At 44.7% G+C, this 22600-nt stretch overlaps 1 protein-coding gene across 1 annotated transcript in view; it reads left to right on the plus strand.

Moving 5' to 3' along the window:
- LOC140197108 (disintegrin and metalloproteinase domain-containing protein 12-like) overlaps positions 1–22600 on the plus strand; it is a 136097-nt gene that overhangs the window by 5381 nt on the left and 108116 nt on the right. Inside the window, exons 2-6 of the mRNA XM_072257023.1 lie at positions 15581–15702; positions 18613–18689; positions 19930–20008; positions 21094–21170; positions 21322–21496. Of these exons, the coding sequence (XP_072113124.1) occupies positions 15581–15702; positions 18613–18689; positions 19930–20008; positions 21094–21170; positions 21322–21496 (530 nt within the window). The remainder of the gene's footprint in view (positions 1–15580; positions 15703–18612; positions 18690–19929; positions 20009–21093; positions 21171–21321; positions 21497–22600) is intronic.

Consider the following 22600-nt stretch of genomic DNA (forward strand, 5'->3'; position numbering starts at 1 on the left):
CAGATTTCTGCCATAAATTTCCATAAGAACATCCGTTCCCAATTTATGCTTCCAAGTTCCTGCCTGATAGCTTCATATATCCCCTTCCTCCAAATACACGATTTCCTAACTTGTCTGTTCCTATCCCTCTCCAATGTTATGGTAAAGGAGATAGAATTGTGATCATTATCTCCAAAATGCTCTTCCACTGAGAGATCTGACACCCGACCAGTTTCATTTCCCAATACCAGATCAAGTACAGCCTCTCCTCTTGTAGGCTTATCTACATATTGTATCAAGAAATCTTCCTGAACACACCTAACAAACTCCACCCCATCTAAACCCCTTGCTCTAGGGAGATGCCAATCGATACTTGGGAAATTAAAATCTCCCACCACGAAAACTCTTATTATTACATCTTTCCAGAATCTGTCTCCCTGTCTACTCCTCGATGTCCCTGTTACTATTGGGTGGTCTATAAAAACACCCAGTAGAGTTGTTGACTGCTTTCTGCTCCTAACCTCCACCCACAGAGACTCCATAGACAATCCCTCCATGACGTCCTCCTTTTCTGCAGCCGTGACACTATTTGTGATCAACAGTGCCACGCCCCCACCTCTTTTGCCTCCCTCCCTGTCCCTTGTGAAACATCTAAAACCCGGTACTTGAAGTAACCATTCCCGTCCCTGAGCCATCCAAGCCTCTGTAATGGCCACCACTTCATAGCTCCAAGTACTGATCCACGCTCTAAGCTCATCTGCTTTGTTCATCATTCTCCTTTCATTTAAATAGACACATCTGAAACCATCGGTCTGAGCACATCCCTCCTCTTTCACCTGCCTATCCTCCCTCTCGCACTGTCTACTAGCTTTCTCTATTTGTGAGCCTACCTCCTCTTCCTCCGTTTCTTCAGTTCGGTTCCCAGCCCCCAGCAATTGTAGTTGAAACTCTCCCCAATAGCCTGAGCAAACCTCCCTAGTGGAATGGGCTGCCAGCGATGGTGGTGGAGGCAGATACGGTAGTGTCTTTTAAGAGACTCCTGGACAGGTACATGGAGTTTAGAAAAATAAGGGATATTTTAGGTAATTTCTCAAGTAAGTACATGCTCAGCACAGCATTATGGGCCAAAGGGCCTGTATTGTGCTGTCGATTTTTCTATGTTTCGGTAGAGCTGTTAGGGAGGGTTTAAACTAATTGGGCAGTGGGATGGGAACTGGAGTGATCGGGCTGAGTAAAGAGAAAACAGAAATAAATCAAAGATAGCATGCCACAGAGATGACAGAAAGAACAGGCAGGAGATGAGGATTAATCACAGCCAGTGGGATGAGTTACAGGGCAATAAAGGTGTGGTGCAGTTAAAACAGAAAGCAACAAATACTGGACTGAAAGTGTTGTATTTGAATGCACGCAGCATAAGAAATAAATGGACAATCTTGAAATTCAGGTACAGATTGGCAAGATAGGTTAGTAGGCAGAAGGGATAGTGTGGCCCTGTGTATAAGAAATAATATTAAATCATTAGAAAGGGATGACATAGGATCGGAAGGTGTAGAGTCTCTATTGGTTAAGTTAAGAAATGGCAAGGGTAAAAATACCCTAATGGCAGTTGTATACAGGCCTCCAAACAGCAGCCGGGATATGGATTACAAATTCCAGCAGGAGATAGAAAAGGCGTGTCAGAAAGGCAATGTCATGATAATCGTTGGGGATTTTAACATGAAAATGGATTGGGAAAACCAGACCAGTACTGGACCCTAAGAGAGAGAACTTATAGAATGTCTAAGGGATGGCTTTTTAGAACAGCTTGTTGTTGAGCCCACTAGGGGATTGGCTGTGCTGGATTGGGTGTTGTGCAATGTTCCAGAGGCGTTAAGAGAGCTTATGGTTAAGGAACCCTTAGGGAACAGTGATCACAATATGATTGAGTTCACTTTGAAACTTGAGAGGGAAAAAATAAATTCCAATGTGTCGGTATTTCAGTGGAATAAAGGAAATTACAATGGCATGAGAGGGGAACTGGCCAAAGTTGACTGGAAAGAGACACTAGCAGGAAGGACAGCAGAGCAGCAATGGCTGAAGTTTCTGCGAAAAATGAGGGAAGTGTTCTAAATAAGAAGAAATTTTCGAATGGAAGAAGGACACTACTGTGGCTGACAAGTGAAGTCAGAGCCAAAGTAAAAACAAAAGAGAGGGCATACAAGGAAGCCAAAGCTAGTTGGAAGATAGAGGATTGGGAAGCTTTAAAAACTTGCAGAAGGAAATTAAGGTCATTCAGAAGGAAAAGATGAATTATGAGAGGAAGCTGGTGACTAATATCAAAGAAGATACTAAAAGCTTTTTTAATTACATAAAGGGTAAAAGAGAGTCGAGGGTAGATATAGGACCAATAGAAGATGACACTGGAGACATTGTAACGAGAGATGCAGAGATGGCAGAGGAACTGAATGCGTATTTTGCATCAGTCTTCATAGTGGAAGACATCTGCAGTATACCGGACATTTAAGAGGTCAGGGAAGTGAAGTACGTGCAGTGAAAATTACGACTGAGAAGGTGCTCAGGAAACTTAACGGTCTGAGGGTGGATAAATCTCCTGGACCTGATGTAATGCACCCTCGGGTTCTGAAGGAAGTAGCTGGAGAGATTGCAGAGGCATTAACTCCTGCACCTATTTTCTATGTTTCTATGTTAACGATGATCTTTCAAGAAATTGGATTTTCAGAAGGCCTTTTACAGGGTGCTGCACATGGTCGGCAGAAAACTGAGAGTAGGAATAAAGGGATCCTATTCTGGCTGGCTGCCGGTTACCATTGGAGTTCCACAGGGGTCCGTGTTGGGACTGTTGCTTTTTACGATATATGTCAATGATTTGGACTGTGGTATTAATGGATTTGTGGCTAAATTTGTTGATTATACAAGGCTAGGTGGAGGAGTGGGAATGTTGAGGAAACAGAGAGCCTGCAGAGAGACTTAGATAGTTTAGGAGAATGGGCAAAGAAGTGGCAAATGAAATACAATGTTGGAAAGTGTATGGTTGTGCACTTTGGTGGAAGAAATAAATGGGCAGACTATTATTTAGATGGGGAGAGAATTCAAAATGCAGAGATGCAAAGGGACTTGGGAGTCCTTGTGCAGGATACCCTAAAAGTTAACCTCCAGGCTGGGTCGGTGCTGAAGAAGGGGAATGCAATGTTGGCATTAGTTTCTAGAGGTTTTGAATATAAGAGCAGGGATGTGATGTTGAGGCTCTATAAGGCACTTGTGAGACCACACTTGGAATATTGTGTGCAGTTTTGAGCTCCTTATTTTTAAACGCATCCTCCTCACTGACGATCAACACTGATGCACCTCAGGGGTGTGTGTTTAGCCCACTGCTCTACTCTCTCTATACCCATGACCATGTGACCAGGCACAGCTCAAATACCATCTATAAATTTGCTGACGATACAACCACTGTTAGTAGAATCTCAGGTGGTGACGAGAGGGCGTACAGGAGTGAGATATGCCAATTGGTGGAGTGGTGCCGCAACAACAACCTGGCACTCAACATCAGTAAGACGGAAGAACTGATTGTGGAATTCAGGAGGGGTAAGACGAAGGAACACATACCAATCCTCATAGAGGGATCAGAAGTGGAGGCAATGAGCAGCTTCTAGTTCCTGGGTGTCAAGATCTCTGAGGATCTAACCTGGTCCCAACATATCGATGTAGTTATAAAGAAGGCAAGACAGTAGCTATACTTCTTTAGGAGTGTGAAGAGATTTGGTATGTTAACAAATACACTCAAAAACTTCTATAGTTGTACCGTGGAGAGCATTCCGACAGGCTGTATCACTGTCTGGTATGGAGGGGCTGCTGCACAGGACCAAAAGAAGCTGCAGAGGATTGTAAATTTAGTCGGCTCCATCTTGGCACTAGCCTAGAAAGTACCCAGGACATCTTCAGGGAGCAGTGTCTCAGAAAGGCACACACTCAGTGATTCAGGAACAGCTTCTTCCCCTCTGCCATCTGATTCTTAAATGGACATTGAACCCATGGACACTACCTCACTTTTTTTAAATATACAGTATTTCTGTTTCTTGCAAGGTTTTAAAAATCTATTCAATATACATATACTGTAATTGATTTATTTGTTATTGTTATATTTATTCCTAATTTTTTCTCTTCTATATTATGTATGAACTGCAGCTAAGTGAACAAATTTCACGTCACGTGCTGGTGATAATAAAACTGATTCTGAGAAAAGATATACTGACATTGGTACAGAGAAGATTCACGAGAATGATTCCAGGAATGAGAGGGTTACTGTGTGAGGGATGTCTAGCAGCTTTTGGGCTGTATTCCCTGGAGTTCAGGAGAATAATGGGGGGATCTTATAGAAACATTCCGAATATTAAAAAGCCTGGACAGATTAGATATGGCAAAGTTATTTCCCATGGTAGGGGAGTCTAGGACAAGAGGGCATGACTTCAGGATTGAAGGACGTCCATTCAGAACAGAGTTGCGGAGAAATTACTTTAGTCAGAGGGTGGTAAATCTGTGGAATTTGTGGCCATGAGCAGCTGGGGAGGCCAAGTCATTGGGTGTATTTAAGGGGGAGATAGATCGGTTCTTGGTTTGCCAGGGCATCGAAGGGCATGGGGAGAAGGCAGGGATCTGGAGATGACCCACTTCTGCTCCTAAATCTTACAGGTTATGACACACCACCCAATCTAAGATAGCCCTTCCTTGAGTAGGCTCAAGCACAAGCTGCTTTAAAAATCCATCTCATAAGCACTCAACAAATTCCCTCTCTTGTGATCCGACACCAAACTGATTTTCCCAATCCCCTTGCGTATTGAAGTCCCCCATTACAATTGTGACATTACCCTAATTACATGCCATTTCCAGCTGTTTGCAATCTCAACCCCACATCTTGGCTGCTATTTGGAGGCCTATTCATGATTCTCAAAGTGATTTTTTTTATCCTCGCAGTTTTGTCACTCCACCCACAATTTCAACATTCTCTGACCCTGTGTCACCTCTTTCTAAAAATTAATTCCATCTCTTACCAAGAGAGCCACAGCACGGTCTGTGCCTTCCTGTCTGTCCTTTCAATACAAAGTATATCCTTTGATGTTAAGCTCTCAACTTTTGCCGTCTTTCAACCACAACTCAGTGATTCTCACAATGTCTTACTGACCAGTCTCTAATTGCACCACGAGTTCATCCACCTTATTCTGAATGCTGCTCACATTTAAACACAGAACCTTCGGTCCTGCGTTCTTCACCCTTTTGAATTTTGCCTCTGAGGTACAGTTTAACTCTTTGCTCTGTCTGCATTTGTACCTAATCATTGGTCTGTCCTTCCTTACATTCATGTTACACCTGTCATCAGTTTGTAAACCTGCTGGCTCATCCTCAGCTCTACCACACTAGTTCCCATCCCCCTGCCATATTAGTTTAAACCACTCCCAACAGCTCTAGCAAACCCGCCCATAAGAATGTTGGTCCCCCTCAGATTCAGGTGCAACCCGTCCTTTTTGTACAGGTCCCACCTGCCCCAGAAGAGGTCCCAATGATCCAGAAATCTGAATCTCTGCCTCCTGTGTCACCAGGTTCGGATACGGCCCAAGTGTGGAGCGAGAGATACTGAAGCGGGTCGATAGTTCACAGACTTTAATGCGAACAGAGTTAAAGGGAAAATAAAACAATAAATGTGAGTCCAAACAGGGCCACTAACTAAAACTCTGAAACGGAAAATGAAGTCTACACTGCGGCTGAAAATAACAACTAAATATTAAACGAATACCGCGCGTCTTCAGAGTCAGTTGACTCAACAGTCCAATTTCTCAGGCAAGGCCCAATGGAAACAGAGAACGAAGTGTTGCCGTACTGTGTCCAAGTCTCGACAAGCACTATGACAACAACTGTGGGGTTAAATACTATCACTAAAATAATAATTAGCTGACACGTGCATAATCACAAGCGCAATTGCCATATCTACTGTGCAGCTGAATCCGTGGTTGTGAAACCCTGCTGCAATCCTTCAGCCACGCATTTATATGTCACCTCATTCTATTCCTATCCTCACTGTCGCGTGGTACAGACAGCAGTCCCGAGACTTCTACCCTTGAGGTCCTGCTTCTCAGCTTCCTTCCTAGCTCCCTGTGTTCTGCTTTCAGGACCTCCTCCCTTTTTCTTCCTATGCCATTGGTACCAATATGTACCATGACTTCTAGCTGTTCACCCTCCCTTTTCAAGATATTGTGGGCACGTACAGAAACATCTTGGACCTTGGCACCTGGGAGGCAAACTACCATCCGTGTTTTCTTTTTGCGTCTACAGACTCGTCTATCTGTTGGAAGTTGTTGGAAATTGTTGGAAGTTAGCTTGTTGGGAAGCTATTAAAAACCAACAGAAGACTGCTAACAAAGTCATTAAAAAGGAAAAGATGGAATTCAAAAGTAGGCTAATGTTAAAGAGGATAACAAAAGTTTCTTCAGATACATAAAGTGTAAAAGAGATGTGAGGGTTGTTACTGGACCACTGGAAAACGATGCTGGAGAGACGGCAATGGGAAGACAAGGAAATGGTGGACAAACTGAATAAGTATTTTCACAAGATCACAAGATCAGAAGACAAAGGAGCAGAAGTAGGCTATTTGGCCCATCGAGTCTGCTCCGCCACTCCACCATGAGCTAAACTATTCTCTCATCTAGTTTCAATATCCAGCTTTTTCCCCATATCTCTTGATACCCTTACTAATTAGATACCTATCAATCTCCTCCTGAAATACCCTCAATGATCGGGCCTCCACAGCTGTATGTGGCAACGAATTCCACAAATCCACGACCCTCTGGCTAAAAAAATTTCTCCTCATCTCTGTTTTAAATGGGAACCCTCTAATTCTAAGACTGTGGCTTCTTGTCCTGGACTCACCCACCAAGGGAAACAGCCTTTCCACATCTACTCTGTCCAACTCTTTCAACATTCGAAATGTTTCTATGAGATCCCCTCTCATTCTTCTATACTCCAATGAATACAGTCCAAGAGCCGACAAACGCTCCTCATATGTTAGCCCCTGTATTCCAGGAATCATCCTCGTAAATCTTCTCTGAACTCTCTCCAACATCAGTACAACCCTTCTAAGATAGGGGGCCCAAAACTGCACACAGTATTCCAAATGAGGTCTCACCAATGCCCCATAGAGCCTCATCAACACCTCCTTACTCTTATACACTATTCCTCTTGAAATGAATGCCAACATAGCATTCGCTTTCCTTACTACCGATCCAACCTGGTGGTTAACCTTTAGGGTATCCTGCACGAGGACCCCCAAGTCCCTTTGCACTTCCGATTTTTGAACTTTCGCCCCATCTAAATAATAATCTGCCCTATATTGCTCATGTCTTCCACTGTGAAGACTGATGCAAAGTACTCATTCAGTTCCTCTGCCATCTCTTTGTTACCCATTATAATTTGTCCAGCATCATTTTCAATCAGTCCCGTATCTACCCTTGTCACTCTTTTACTCTTCATATATTTAAAAAAACTCTTAGTATCCTTTTTTATATTAATCGCCAACTTCCTTTCATAATTCATCTTTTCTTTCCTAATGACTTTCTTAGTTTCCTTCTGTAAGTTTTTAAAAGTCTTCCAGCTCTCATTTTTCCCACTAATTTTTGCTTCCTTGTACGCCGTTTCTTTTGCTTTTATTTTAGCCTTAACCTCTCTCGTTAGCCACATTTCTGCCATTTTTCCATTCATGATTTTTTTTCTCGGAATATATTTTTCCTGCATTTTCCTTATTTCTTGCAGGAACTTCATCCAATTCTGCTCTACCATTCCTCCATCTAGCTTACTTTTCCAATCGTCCTGGGCCAGTTCCTCTCTCATACCACTGTAATATCCTTTGTTCCACTGAAATATCGATATACCTGATACCAGCTTCTCTTTTTCAAATTTGAAACTGAACTCAATCATATTATGATCACTACTTCCAAGGGGTTCCATTACCTCCAGCTCCCTAATTGCCTCAGGTTCGTTACACAGCACCCAATCCAAAACAGCCGGTCCCCTGGTGGGCTTCTGGACAAGCTGCTCCAAAAAGCCATCCCATAGGCATTCTACAAACTCCCTCTCCTGAGATCCAGTACCTTCCTGACTTTCCCAATCCATTTTCATATTAAAATCCCCCATAATTATCTTGACATTTTCTTTCTGACACGCTTTTTCGATTTCCAGCTATAACTTGTAGTCCATATCCCGGCTGCTGTTTGGAGGCCTGTATATAGCTGCTATTAGTGTCTTTTTACCCTTGCCATTTCTTAATTCTACCCATAAGCATTCTACCTCTTCTGATCCTATGTCCCTTCTTTCTAGTGATTTGATATCGCTACTTACCATCAGGGCCATGCCACCCCCTTTACCTACCCTCCTATCCTTCCTGTACACTGTGTATCCTGGGATATCCAGTTCCCAATCATATCCATCATTTAGCCATGACTCGGTGATGGCCGCAATGTCATATCCTGCAGCTGTACAACAAGGTCATCCACTTTATTTCTAATGCTGCGTGCATTTAAGTACAGTACATTTAGATCAATATCTGTTACCGATTTTGCTATATTTCTATCGCACAACAAATTATCCTGTCTATTCACCTGCCTGTCCTTCTTTCCATCTTTGCTGCACAGTATCTTTGACTTATTTCTATTTTCCTCTTCCTTGACGCTAACACCCTGGTTTCCTTCCCCCTGACAACTTAGTTTAAACCCTCCCTAACAGTTATATTAAACAATCCCGACAGGATGTTAGTACCCTTTGAGTTCAGGTGTAACCCATCATTTTTGTATAAGTCATACCTCCCCCAAAATAGATCCCAATGATTCAAGAATCTGAAGCCCTGCCCCCTGCACCAGTTACTTAGCCACACATTCATCTGCTTAATTCTGCTATTCTTACCTTCGTTAGCGCGTGGCTCAGGCAGCAATCCTGAGATTATTACTCTGGAGGTCCGGCTTTGCAATTTTCTTCCCGGCTCCCAGTAATCTCCCCCCAGGACCTCCTCTCTTTTCTGTTGCATCAAAATTCACAGTGGAAGACACTAGCAGTATGATGGAAATCCAAGAATGATGGATACACTCCAGGGATCTGAAAGAGGTGGCTGAAGAGATGATGGAGGCATTAGTAATGATCTTTCAAGAGTCACTAGATTCCGGAATGATTCCGAAAGACTGGAAAATTACAAGTGTCATTCTGCTCTTCAAGAAGGGAGAGAAGAAGAAGAAAGGAAACTGTAGTCTGACCTCAGTGGTTGGAAATATGTTGGAGTCGATTATTGAGGATGAGGTCTCAGGATATTTTCAGGAAATGAAAAGATAAGCCATTGTCCGCATGGTTTCACACAGCCTCAGGATAGAGGGATGTCCTCTTAGAACAGAGATGAGGATGAATTTCTTTAGCCAGAGATTGGTCAATCTGTGGAATTTGTTGCCACAGGTGGCTGTGGAGGCCAAGTCATTGGGTATATTTGAAGCAGAAGTTGATAGATTCTTGATTGGTCAGGGCATGAAGGGATATGGGGAGAAGGCAGGATGTTGGGGCTGAGAGAGAGGATGGATTAGCCATAGTGAAATGGTGGAGCAGACTCAATGGGCCAAATGGCCTAATGCTGTTTTATATCTCATGTTTTCCTCAATGGAAAATCTTGCCTGACAAATCTGTAGGAATTCTTTGAAAAAATAAGCTGGAGAGACAAAGGAAAATCTGCTGGTGTTGTGTTCTTGGATTTTCAGATGGCCTTTGACAAGGTGCCACACATGAGGCTGCTAAACAAGTTAGAGCCCATGGTATTACAGGAAAGATTCTAGCATGGATAGAGCAGAGGCCAGTTGGCAGGAGGCACAGACTGGGATTAGAGAGAGCCTTTAATGGTTGACTTTCGGTGATTAGTGGTGTGCATAGGGGATCTGTGTTGGGACAGATTATTGTTACGCAACATGTTAATGATTTGGATGATGGCTTTCTATCCAGGTTTGCATACTATATAAAGATACGTGGAAGGGCTGGTAGTTTTGAAGAAGCAGAGAGGCTACAGAAGGTTTTAGACAGATTAGGAGAATAGGTAAAGAAATGGCAGATGGAATACTGTGCTGGGAAGTGTATGGTCATGCACTTTGATAGAAGAAATAAAAGAATAGATTATTTTTCATAAATGAAGGGAAATTTCAAAAATATGAGGTGCAAAAGGATTTAGGAGTCCTTGTGCAGGATACCCTGAAGATTAATTTTCAGGTTGAGTTGGTGCTGAGGAACGCAAATGCGATGTTAGCATTCATTTCAAGAGGACTAGAATATAAAAGCAAGGACGTAATGTTGAGGCTTTATAAAGCACTGGTGAGGCCTCACTTGTAGTATTGTGAGCAGTTTTGAGCCCCTTATCTTAGAAGGGATATGCTGAAACTGGAGAGGGTTCAAAGGAGGTTCATAAACATGATTCCAGGATTGAAAGGCTTGTCACGTGAGGAGTTTTTGATGGCTTTGTGCCTCTACTCACTGAGCTTCAGAAGAATGAGCAGTGACCTGATTGACACCTTGTTGAAAGGCCTCGACAGAGCTGAGTTGGAGAGTATGCTTCCTATAGTCAGTCGGTCTAAGATCAGAGGGGACAGCCTCAGAACTGAGGGACAGCCTTTCACTACGGAGATGAAGTGGAATTTCTTTAGCCAGAGGGTGATGAATCTGTGGAATTCATTGCCACATGCCGCTGTGGAGGCCAAGTCAATGGATATATTTAAAAACTATGTCTGCTGGACTCTCTTTGTAGACTTCAGTTCAGTACACTATTTGCTAGCGGTTATTGTTTGCATGGTTTGTTTTCATTTCTCTCTGAACACTGGATGTTCGACAGTCTTTTTTTATCGGTTCTTTGAGAAACACAGAAACATAGAAAACCTACAGCACAACACAGGCCCTTTGGACTACAAAACTATGTCGAAAATGTCCAGATTTTAGAAATTACCTAGGGATACCCATAGCCCTCTATTCTTCTAAGCTCCATGTCTCTGTCCAGGACTCTCTTAAAAGATCCTATCGTATCCGCCTCCACCACTGTTGCTGGCACTCAGCACTCTCTGCGTAAAAAACTTACCCCTGACTTCTCCTCTGTACCTACTTCCAAGCACCTTAAAACTGTGTCCTTTCACGTTAGCCATTTCAGCCCTGTGAAAAAGCCTCTGACTATCCACACAATCAATGCCTCTCATCATCTTATACACCTCTATCAGGTCACCTCTCATTCTCCATCACTCCAAGGAGAAAAGGCCGAGTTCACTCAACCTATTCTCATAAGGCATGCTCCCCAATCCAGGCAACATCCTTGTAAATCTCCTCTGCACCCTTTCTATGATTTCTACATCCTTCCTGTAGTGAGGTGACCAGAACTGAGCACAGTACTCCAGGTGGGGTCAGACCAGGGTCCTATATAGCTGCAACATTACCTCTCGGCTCCTAAACTCATTCCCATGATTGATGAAGGCCAATACACCGTATACCTTCTTAACCACAGAGTCAACCTGCGTAGCTGCTTTGAGTGTCCTATAGACTCAGACCCCAAGATCCCTCTGATCCTTCACACTGCCAAGAGTCTTACCATTAATGCTATATTCTGTCATCATATTTGACCTACCAAAATGAACCACCTCACATTTATCTGGATTGAACTCCATCTGCCACTTCTCAGCCCAGCTTTGCATCCTATCAATGTCCCGTTGTAACTTCTGACAGCCCTCCACACTATCCACAAAAACCCCCAACCTTTGTGTCATCAGCAAATTTACTAACCCATCCCTCCACTTCCTCATCCAGGTCATTTATAAAAATCACGAAGAGGAGGGGTCCCAGAACAGATCCCTGAGGCACTCCACTGGTCAGCGACCTCCATGCAGAATATGAATCATCACATTGGAGTACAGTGAATCACCGAGCTCTCAGAGCACTTGGGTTTCTTTGTTTCACGGCTGCTTGTTAAGAGACAAATCTCAAGGTTCAATAACATATACATACTTTGATAATAAATGTACTTTTAAGTTCGAGCTTTGGAACTTACCCACATCCTCCGATGACCCTGTGATTTCAGTCTCTGAGACCAACATGCCAGCAGCCTCAGGAGGGTGAACCCACAGAAAGCACCTCGCACTGTCCGAGTCCTAACGACCTGTGATGGTCAACTGGCTGGATCTTAAACAGCTCATTTTGACAGTCTGTGCTACCTACCTGCATGAAGCAGGCTTTAATTATACTGGTGCTAAGAGGAATGTGGTGACCTGCTACAATGATTATTGTCCAGTAGCTCTGAATGTGAGGAGGTGCTTCGAGACCTCGGTGATTCACTGTACTCCAATGTGATGAGGCGCTTTGAGAGTTTGTCTATTCACTGTATTCGAATGTGATGAAGCAATTGAGATTTCAGTGATTCGCTGTACTCCAATGTGATGAGGCGCTTTGAGAGTTTGTCTATTCACTGTATTCGAATGTGATGAAGCAATTGAGATTTCAATGATTCGCTGTACTCCAATGTGATGAAGCGGTTTGAGAGTTTGTCTATTCACTGTATTCGAATGTGATGAAGCAATTGAGATTTCAGTGATTCGCTGTACTCCAATGTGATGAGGCGTTTTGAAAGTTTTTAGTGTTGGAACATTTGAACTCTTGCCTCAGAAATGAGTTGGATTTGCTCAATTTGTCTAGTGGCACAACAGGTCCACAGCAGATGCCACTTTTTTGACTCTTCACTCAACCCTGGAATATCTGGACAGCATAGATGCATACATCAGGATGCTCTTTATTGACAACAGCTCAACATTCAATACCATCATCCTCTCAAAACTAATCAAGAGGCTTCAAGAACTGGGTCTTAATATATCCTTGTGCAACTGGATCCTCAATTTCCTGAAATGTAGACCCTAGTCTGCTCAGATTGGCAACAGCATCACCTCCCGTTCTCCATCAGCACAGAAGCACCACAAGGCTGTGTGCTCTACTCACTTTACACTTACGACTGTGTGCTCAGCCATATTTAAGTTTGCTGATGACACCACCGTTGTAGGCTGAATCAAAGGTGGTGTTGAATCAGCATGTAGGAGGGAGATTGATAATCTGGCTGGGTGGTGCCACAACAACATCTCACTCAAAGTCAGCCAGACTAAGAAGCTTGTTATTGGCTTCAGGAGAATGACTCCAGAGGTCCATGAGTCACTCATCATCAGAGGATCAGAGGTGGGGAGGGTCAGAAACTTCCAGTTTGTCAGTGTTGTTATCTTGGAGGATCTGTCCTGTGCCCAGCATGAACTGCAATTATGAAGTTTCTACTTCCCTGGAAGTTTACAAAGTTTTGGCATTGACAAACTTCTATTGATGTGTGGTGGGGGCTATATTGACTGGCTGCATCACAGCCTGGTATGGAAACACCAATGCCTTTGAATGGAAAATCCTACAAAAAGCAGTGGATACAGCCCAGTCCATCAGAGGTAAAGCCCTCCCCACCATTGAGCACAGCTACATGGAATGCTGTTGCAGGAAAGCAGCATCCATCATCAAGGCCATGCTCTCTTCTCACTGCTGCCATGACAGGACTCACACCACCAGGTTCAGGTCCCGCATGGGAGGTTAGTTAGGAAAATTCAGTCGCTAGGTATACATGGAGAGGTGGTAAATTGGATTAGACATTGGCTCAATGGAAGAAGCCAGAGAGTGGTAGTAGAGAATTGCTTCTCCGAGTGGAGGCCTGTGACTAGTGGTGTGCCACGGGGACCGGTGCTGGGTCCATTGTTATTTGTCATCTATATCAATGATCTGGATGATAATGTGGTAAATTGGATCAGCAAATTTGCTGATGATACAAAGATTGGAGGTGTAGTAGACAGTGACAGTTTTCAGAGCCTGCAGGGGGACTTGGACCAGCTGGAAAAATGGGCTGAAAAATGGCAGATGGAGTTTAATACAGACAAGTGTGAGGTATTGCACGTTGGAAGGACAAACCAAGGTAGAACGTACAGGGTTAATGGTAAGGCACTGAGGAGTGCAGTAGAACAGAGGGATCTGGGAATACAGATACAAAATTCCCTAAAAGTGGCGTCACAGGCAGATAGGGTCGTAAAGAGAGCTTTTGGTACATTGGCCTTTATTAATCGAAGTATTGAATATAAGAGCTGGAATGTTATGATGAGGTTGTATAAGGCATTGGTGAGGCTGAATCTGGAGTATTGAGTTCAGTTTTGGTCACTAAATTACAGGAAGGATATAAATAAGGTTGAAAGAGTGCAGAGAAGGTTTACAAGGATGTTGCCGGGACTTGAGAAATTCAGTTACAGAGAAAGGTTGAATAGATAAGGACTTTATTTCCTGGAGCGTAGAAGAATGAGGGGAGATTTGATAGAGGTATATAAAATTATGATGGGTATAGATAGAGTGAATGCAAGCAGGCTTTTTCCACTGAGTCAAGGGGAGAAAAAAACCAGAGGACATGGGTTAAGGGTGAGGGAGGAAAAGTTTAAAGGGAACATTGGGGGGGCTTCTTCACACAGAGAGTGGTGGGAGTATGGAATGAGCTGCCAGACGAGGTGGTAAATGCGGGTTCTTTATTAACACTTAAGAATAAATTGGACAGATACATGGATGGGAGGTGTATGGAGGGATATGGTCCGTGTGCAGGTCAGTGGGACTAAATGGTTCGGCACAGCCAAGAAGGGCCAAAAGGCCTGTTTCTGTGCTGTAGTTTTTCTATGGTTTCTACGGTTTCTAGTTATTACCCTTCAACCATCAAGCTCTTGAACCAGCAGGGATTAACTTCACTCAACTTCACTCGCCCCATCACTGGACTGTTCCCACAATCTATAAACTCACTCTCAATCACTTTTCATCTCATGTTCTTGATACTTATTGCTTATTTACTTATTGTTATTATTTTTCTTTTCTATTTGCTCAGCTGTCTTTTGCACATTTGTTATTTGTCCTTTCTGCTGGGCGTGGTCTTTTGTTGATTCTGTTGTGTTTCTTGGACTTACAAGGGGTGATTGATAAGTTTGTGGCCTAAAGTAGAAGGAGTCAATTTTAGAAAACCTAGCACATTTATTTTTCCTACATTTACACACTTAGTCCAGCAGTCGTGGAGCATACGGATCCCTTCTTTGTAGAAGTCGGCGTCTTGGACCTCCAGAAAGTGGTCCACAGCAGGGTGATTGATAAGTTCGTGGCCTAAGAAGGAAAGAGATGAGTTATTAACTTCAAACTTTCTGCATTCTCACTCAAAGAGTTGAACTACACAAGCATGTAACAAGAGCTGTATAACTCATCTTCTTCTACCTCAGGCCACAAACCTCTCAATCACCCTTCGTATTGTGAATGCCTGCAGGAAAAAGAATCTCAGAGCTGTATATGGTGACATATGGTGTATGTACTTTGATAATAAATTTACTTTGAGCTTATTAAGTGGCCCCGGGTTTAACATTTCATCTGTCCGCTCACACCTCCCAGACACTGAGGTCACCATTTCACCAAGTGGGACTGCACAGAATGTCAATGATGTATACTCAGTGAAGTGATCTTCCCTTTGTATTTTAAGCAGCAGATCAATTACACGTGGAGCGCGCGGAGCAGCTTTTCAAGGAGCTGACGGATTACAGATTCGTATTCCCGTGTGTTGTGTCCGGGAAGAGGAAGCGGAGTTTGGCCGCCTCATTGCAGGTAATTCATTGCTGGGGTTCTATGGTTGGGCGGTGTGATCTCCGCCGGGCCACTGTTCGACTAACTCAGCTGCAGAGACATTCACAGAGCAGCCGTCGTGATGCACGGCCAAGAGCTAGCGGAAATGTAAAGACAGCTCTGTGCAGCCATGGTTCAGTAAGTTACACAAGCCTATCTCTGTGAAAAACAGCCTAAATGAGAGGAATTGCCACCTTTTTAGTTTCATTGTCAACTGTTTTTGCCTTTGTTACATTTAATTATCTTTGCCTGATGTCTGTTTTCCCACCTTTCTGCCCTAACCCAACTCTTTGAAACATCTTACACATTTTTGCAGTTTGATATCATCCCAATTTTTCTGTTAGCCATAACTGAATCATTTTTCTCATCAAGTCTTTATTTCCTTGATGGAATACTTCTTTGCTATGATTTATGAGATAGCTCCTCAACACTCTGCACAAATAATCTGTGACTTATGTTTTCAGTTTACAGTTCTGTGCAAAGATCTTAGGCACATATACTTGGCTAGGACGCCTAAGACTTTTTCACAGTACTGTAGTAATTTCATGTCTTCCACTGTACTGCTGCAAAAAAAAAATCAAAAAACTTCACGACATATGTGAGTGATGATAAACCTGATTCTGACATGGATCTCTATTGTGGACCAAGAGTAGGAAGGGAACAGGGAGAGGGGAATCATGGTGGGAAAAGAGGAAAGAAGAGGAGAAGGAATGAGAAGCTCCAGAGAGACATTCTGTAGTGATCAATAAACCAATTGTTTGGAATCAAATGGCCTTGGTTGGTGTCTCTGTGCTGGGTGTACCTGCACCTGCACCACCCCCACCCCTGGCACTCCTTCTCTGCCACATATCCCACAGTGCTCCACTCTTGCCATTCCAAACATCCTTTGTTCCCGCCAGATTTACAAATTCACTCATTGCTCCACGTTGACACAGAACTGTGCAAAGTTCTTAGGCACCCTAGCCTAAGACACTTGCATGGTACCGTACGTGTAGCGAATCTGCCTTTGTCCCATTCTAATTGACTTAATTAAGCTTAAGAAGCAGTTTCAGAGTTCCCTCCTCCCAAAGGTGAATATTAAATTCTATCATATTATGATCACTCTTCCCCATTGGATCCCTTGTTATGAGTCACAGTTTCACTTAGCACTTGACAGAACTCTGCCCCGGATACTTCCAGAATAGTTCATTCCTTTCCATAGGTGCTGTCTGATCTGATGAGCTCCTCCAGAATTTTATGTACATTATTCTGAACCCATCTCAGCATGCTCCCCATGCCATTTAGACTGGTGCACACAATACAAATACCCATGATTACGGCCGTACCTCCTGCACTGGCCATCGGTGTTTCTGATTTGTAGTGTGGCTGGAAGCAGGAAGGCACAAGCATTTTCTTTCCTATGCTGGGTCAAATGCATTCACAGCACGAACTGCAGATTTATTTTTTTGTGCGTCCATGCGTGCGTGTGCGATGTTGGCAGGATGATATCTTTTTCATGCCTTTACAAGGCTTAGAGTGAGAGAGAGACTGTGTGGCGCGCCAATCCTCACACAGACATTTTGCAATATTTTTCCCTTTTTTATTTTACGAGGTCGAGTTGCAACCTCTTCACTCAACCTGGTACAGATGGAAAGCGTACTCGGGAGCGGCCCCGACTGGATTCGAACCTGGGAACTTTCGTTCTGGAGCCCAGTGCTGATGTCATTGCGCCACCAGCCGGCCCCACGAACCGCAGATTTTGATTGAATTTTATATATCTGCGGGTAGTTCACCAAACTGCATTCAGTTGTGGTCTCAGTGCTTTAGGGAGGGTGTGACGGTGCAAGCAAACTCCTCAGTGTAGGTAGCCCAGTTACAAGGTTCAGTCTAACTTCTATATCAACCATAGTTAGATCGTGTGTAGAAAGTTGTGTACAGTCCCGGTTGCCTCATTAAAGGAAGGAAATAGAAGCTTTCGAGAGGGTGCAGAGGAGATTTGCCAGGATGCTGCCTGGATTAGAGAGCGTAGGTGGAGTGAGGTAGGGCTTTTCTCTTTGGAGTGGAGGATGAGAGGTGACTGATAGAGGTGAACTGTGCAAGATGGTGAAAGGCATAGATCGAGTGGACAGCCAGTGACATTTTCCCAGGGCAGAAATGGTTAATAGGAGGGGGCATAATTTTAAAGTGTAGGTGGGGATGTCAGAGGCAAGTTCTTTACACAGAGAGTGGTGGAACACGCTGCCAGGAGTGATGGTAGAGACAGATGCATTCGGGACATTGAAGAGTCTCATAGATAGGCACGTGTACAAAGGAGTAGGTTAAAATGTCGACCAAAGGACCTGTCAGGTGCTGTAATATTCTCTGTTGTGTGAAACCCCTGATCCCCAGAACCTCCCTGGTGAGATTTTCTGCGCCTCTGCTGAACGTCACATCCTTTTCAGAGCACGATGACCAGAAGGGGATGCAGGCTGCGCTGTCTGCAGGTTATGAGAAGATTCGGTTGAGGTGGAAAGGACACTGATCACCATCTGTAGGGATGCAGAACCACATTGTCGGAAAGGAGATGTCGGAATGGGCACCAGAGAGGGTTGTGAGGAAAGAGGGGGGCCAATATATGTGACAGGAATCTGTTACCAGCAGCCATCATAAACTCGATAGACTGAATGGCCTCTTGCAGCATAATAATTCCAGAATCCTTTACTTCAGTTACCTCTGAGGAACTGCCGGAATATGGGAATACCATTACAGCTCTGAGCAGGTTAGAAGGGATAACATGGTATGGATGGGCAGAGCAGCCTCAGTTGCATGGGTGGATGCTGAGTGAGGGCAGATTTGGCTCCTGCTTGACCACATAGCGAGGAGCAACCACGAGCAGATCATAGTCCGGTCACCATCTTCTTTATCCCCGCACAGGGCAGCTACCCAAAACACATCAGCATCCTGGTGGAGCTCGCGGGGGAGCATCTAATGCTGGATCTCAGCAGGAACACGTGAGTGAGTCTTCGCATTTCTGTTGGAGAGGTCCTGGAGAAGCCCACCCTGCCCATTTCTGTCAGCTACCCAGCTGTAAGTGGAGCCACCAAGTGCCCCCTACCCCCCACGTGCTGGGCTCAGTGCCAGGACCCTCATGGTACGCTAGTGCGGAGAGAGGTGGGGGATTGGGAGATCACGTCAATCACAGACAACGGAGAGGAGTAACAGGTTACGGCAGCACTGTAATGTGCAGTTAGTTTAATGCCGAACAGGGTTCAATTCCCACCACTGCCTGTAAGGAAGTTCTCTCTGTGCCTGTGTGGGATTCCTCTGGACATGTGGGTGCGGGTGTGGGTTAGTGAGTTGTGGGCAGGCTAGATTAGTGCCTGCAGTGTGATAACACCTGCAAGCTGCCCAACACCATGTTCACTGATCTGATTTGACACAAAACGACACATTTCACTGTGTTTCGATGTTTCAATGTACATACAGAATGAGAAATAAAGCTTATCTTTCTCTCTTCGTGCATAATGCCTATACCAAATTAAACTAAATCTATTCTGCCTGTACAAGAGTCATACTCCTCCTATCCTGTATATTCACATGTCTGTCCAACAGCCTCTCAAACATCACTACTTGTTGCAAGGCTCCCTCTGGTGTCAAAAAACAAACTTCTCTTGCACATCTCCTGTAAGCTTGCCCTCTGTCACCTGAAATGTATTCCCTCAAATATTAGCTATTTCAACCCTGGGCAAAAGATGATGATTGTTTACCCTATGCATGAACCTCTATCAGATCTCCCCTCAGCTCCACCACTCCTCTCCTTGTAGACCATACCCTCTAATCCAGGCAAAATCCTGCAACCCCTCAAAAGCTTTACATCCTTCCTGTAATCGGGTGACTAGAATTGCACACAATACTCCAAGCATGGCCTAACCAAACTTTTACACAGTTTCAACATGACTTCCTAAATCTTTTACTCAGTACCCCAAACGTGATATCCGCCTTTACTGCGCATTGTCATTTTCAGAGAGCAATGGACTTGGAACCCAAGATCAACATTATTAAGGGTCCTGACGTTTACAGAACGCTTTCTCCTGACATTAAATCTCTCAAAGCGCAGCACATGTGTGGGGATAAAACTCCAGCCCCCTCGGCTGGTGCAGTTGCGATCTGCGATCTGCCGAGGGCACTGCCATTCCACGGTTGATGAGGCATCTCGGTGACAGCTTCTTCCTTTCTGTTTCTCTGCTACAGTGTCCTCTTGCCGAGAGGCTTCCAGGTCTCACACTACGATTTGGATGGGTCTCTGGTGACAGAGCAGGATAAGGAACCGGTGAGTTGGCTTGGCAAGCTCTCGGCACTGACATTCATCTTTGTGTCGAGGCACTGAGGGGGGTTTTGTTTTGCCCTGCTCTCTGCTCGCTGCCAGAGTGCTGGGGTCATACTGAGTTCCAAACTTCACCCACTTTTTAGCCATCAGTTACAGTGGCTTCAGCTTGTTCTCCAACAGTGAAGGCATTGTACCTCAATCTCGGTTTGTTCCTTGTATAGGTGCTGTAAAGTTCTCTTGCTTTAGTGGCTGGAAGTTTACTGATGAGGAACGGGTGAGATACCAGGAGATTAGAGTGAAGCCTCTGTTGTTCTCTTTCTCAGACGGGGCTGTAGGATTAAACCCGGAGACTAATAGGGAGGTAAGGAAAGTAAGGTGGGGGAGTTGTAGAAAATTCTGAGGGACAAGAACTTTGTTCAGATGGACTAATTAGCAGTCAGCATGGTTTTGTGTGGGGGAGCTCACTAATCTCAGGAGCTAACTAAGGAGATCGATGAAGGCAGCCCAATGACTTTAGGAAGGCTTTTAGTAAGATCGCATATGGTCCACTGGCCCAGAGGGACAAGGCCCAAAGGGTTTGACAAGGGTGGCAAACTGGATCCACAGTGGGCTGGTGACAGGTGACGGGCGATGGGTGCAGAGAGTTGTGCTGGTGACTGGAAGTATGCAGCAAGAGTTGTACCTCAGGGGTTGGTGCTCAGACCTCTGTTCTTCACTATCCACAACATCACCTATCTTTGTGCATCTGCAGATTTACTACTGAGCTCATCAGCATTTTAGTCCAAATTATTTAAATATCTCACAGAGGACCCAGCACTGATCCATGCTCACAAACCTCCAGTCAGATGAAGACCCTTCATCGCTACCTTTCTATATTCTATGGCCGGGCCAACTTTCAATTCATCCACTGTGGATCCCCTGTAGCTTAATCTTCCGAATCCCCCTACCACTTCCAATCCTCTATCCTCATCCTCATCAATCACCTTTATCAGAGACTCGGAGGTGTTGATGTTGACAAGGGGCTGGAGCAGAACCTGCCTTGTTACTGAGTTTTCTCAAAGTGCTGACATTTCAATCTCTCCCCACAGACTCAGTGCTACTACGAGGGCTCCGTCCGAGGCTTCTCAGGATCTGCGGTCTCAGCCAGCACCTGCTCAGGACTCAGGTAAAGCTGCTGATGCGTCTCCGTCTCTGTTGTGAGAAGGAGTCTCGCTGTGTCATGGCCCAGCAGTGTGGACACAGGGCTGGGGTACTCGCTGTCTAACAACTGGGATGTACAGAGTTCAGCTGATCAGAGTCTTTTCTCCCTTCGCCAGCGCTCTGATTGTTCTCAGTAATCGGACTTACGTCATTGAGCACCTGGGGGAGGCTGAGCACGGGCGGCATTTGCTATACAGACCCGAAGATCTCAAGTCAGTGCCTGGACGGTGTGGAGTGACAAACACGTCTCCCGTGTCAGTCTTGATCCAGGACCTTCAGCACTTACACCGGGTGAGTGGACATGTGGGAGCTTCAAACGGAGGAAGACAGAAATAGCAGACCAATTAAAGATTAGATTATCTTTACTTGTCCCCTGTACATCGAAACACATTGAAACGCAGTCTTTGTGTCAATGACCAATACAGCCCAAGGATGTGCTGGGGGCAGGGCAGCCTGCAAGTGTGGCCATGCTTCCGGTGCCCACAATTTATTAGCCCTAACTTGTAGGTCTTCCGAATGTGGCAGGAAATGAAAGCAGAACGTACTGACTCCACAGAGAATTGAACCCCACTGCGCAGGTACTTCGGTTCTGTCTGAATGATGCAAGATGCAAATAAGCTCCCACAAGTGCAAGGAAATTGAGAACCCAGCAAGAGAAAGGAACTGAAAGGAATTGAATCAGTGTCATAGAAAATTACAGCTCAGAAACAGGCCCTTCAGCCCATCTAGTCCATGCTGAACCATTTAAACTGCCTACTCCCATTGTCCTGCACCTGGACCATAGCCCTCCATACCCTCAGCATCCATGTACCCATTCAAACTTCTCTTAAGCGTTTCGATCGAGCCCGCACCCACCACTTGCACTGGCAGCTCAGCTCGTTCCACACTCTCACATGATGGATTGGTGGCTGTTTTCCAACAGTCTCTGGACCCTCTATTGGAGAGTTGTGAATCTAATGCCAAGGTTTGAAAAAAGCAAATTGAGAGAGAACAGACTGGTCAGCCTCACATCAGCGGTGGAAGAATTCAAAGCAACACACACAAGGTGCTGGATGAATGCAGCAGGTCAGGCAGTATTGACAGAACAGTCGATGTTTCGGGCTGAGATCCTTCTTCAGGGCTGGAAAGGAGGATGAGAAGTCGGCATAAGAAGGTGGTGGGAGGGGAGGAGACACTGTAAGGTGGTCGGTGACAGGTGAAGTCAGAACGGGGGGAGGGGGGTGAAGTCTGTGGTGATGGGTCTGGATGGAAACATGGTCGGGGGGGCTGCAGAGATCACGGAGGGCGCAGAAAGAGACAGTATCATTGAACTCCCATTAAAGAGAAGTTTTATTCAGCACAGGCATCCTTTGAAGAGATTTCACTGTAGTAGGATCACAAACATGAGAAAACCTG

This window comes from Mobula birostris, chromosome 4 (assembly GCF_030028105.1).
Source record: "Mobula birostris isolate sMobBir1 chromosome 4, sMobBir1.hap1, whole genome shotgun sequence".
Classification (NCBI taxonomy): Eukaryota; Metazoa; Chordata; class Chondrichthyes; order Myliobatiformes; family Myliobatidae; genus Mobula; species Mobula birostris.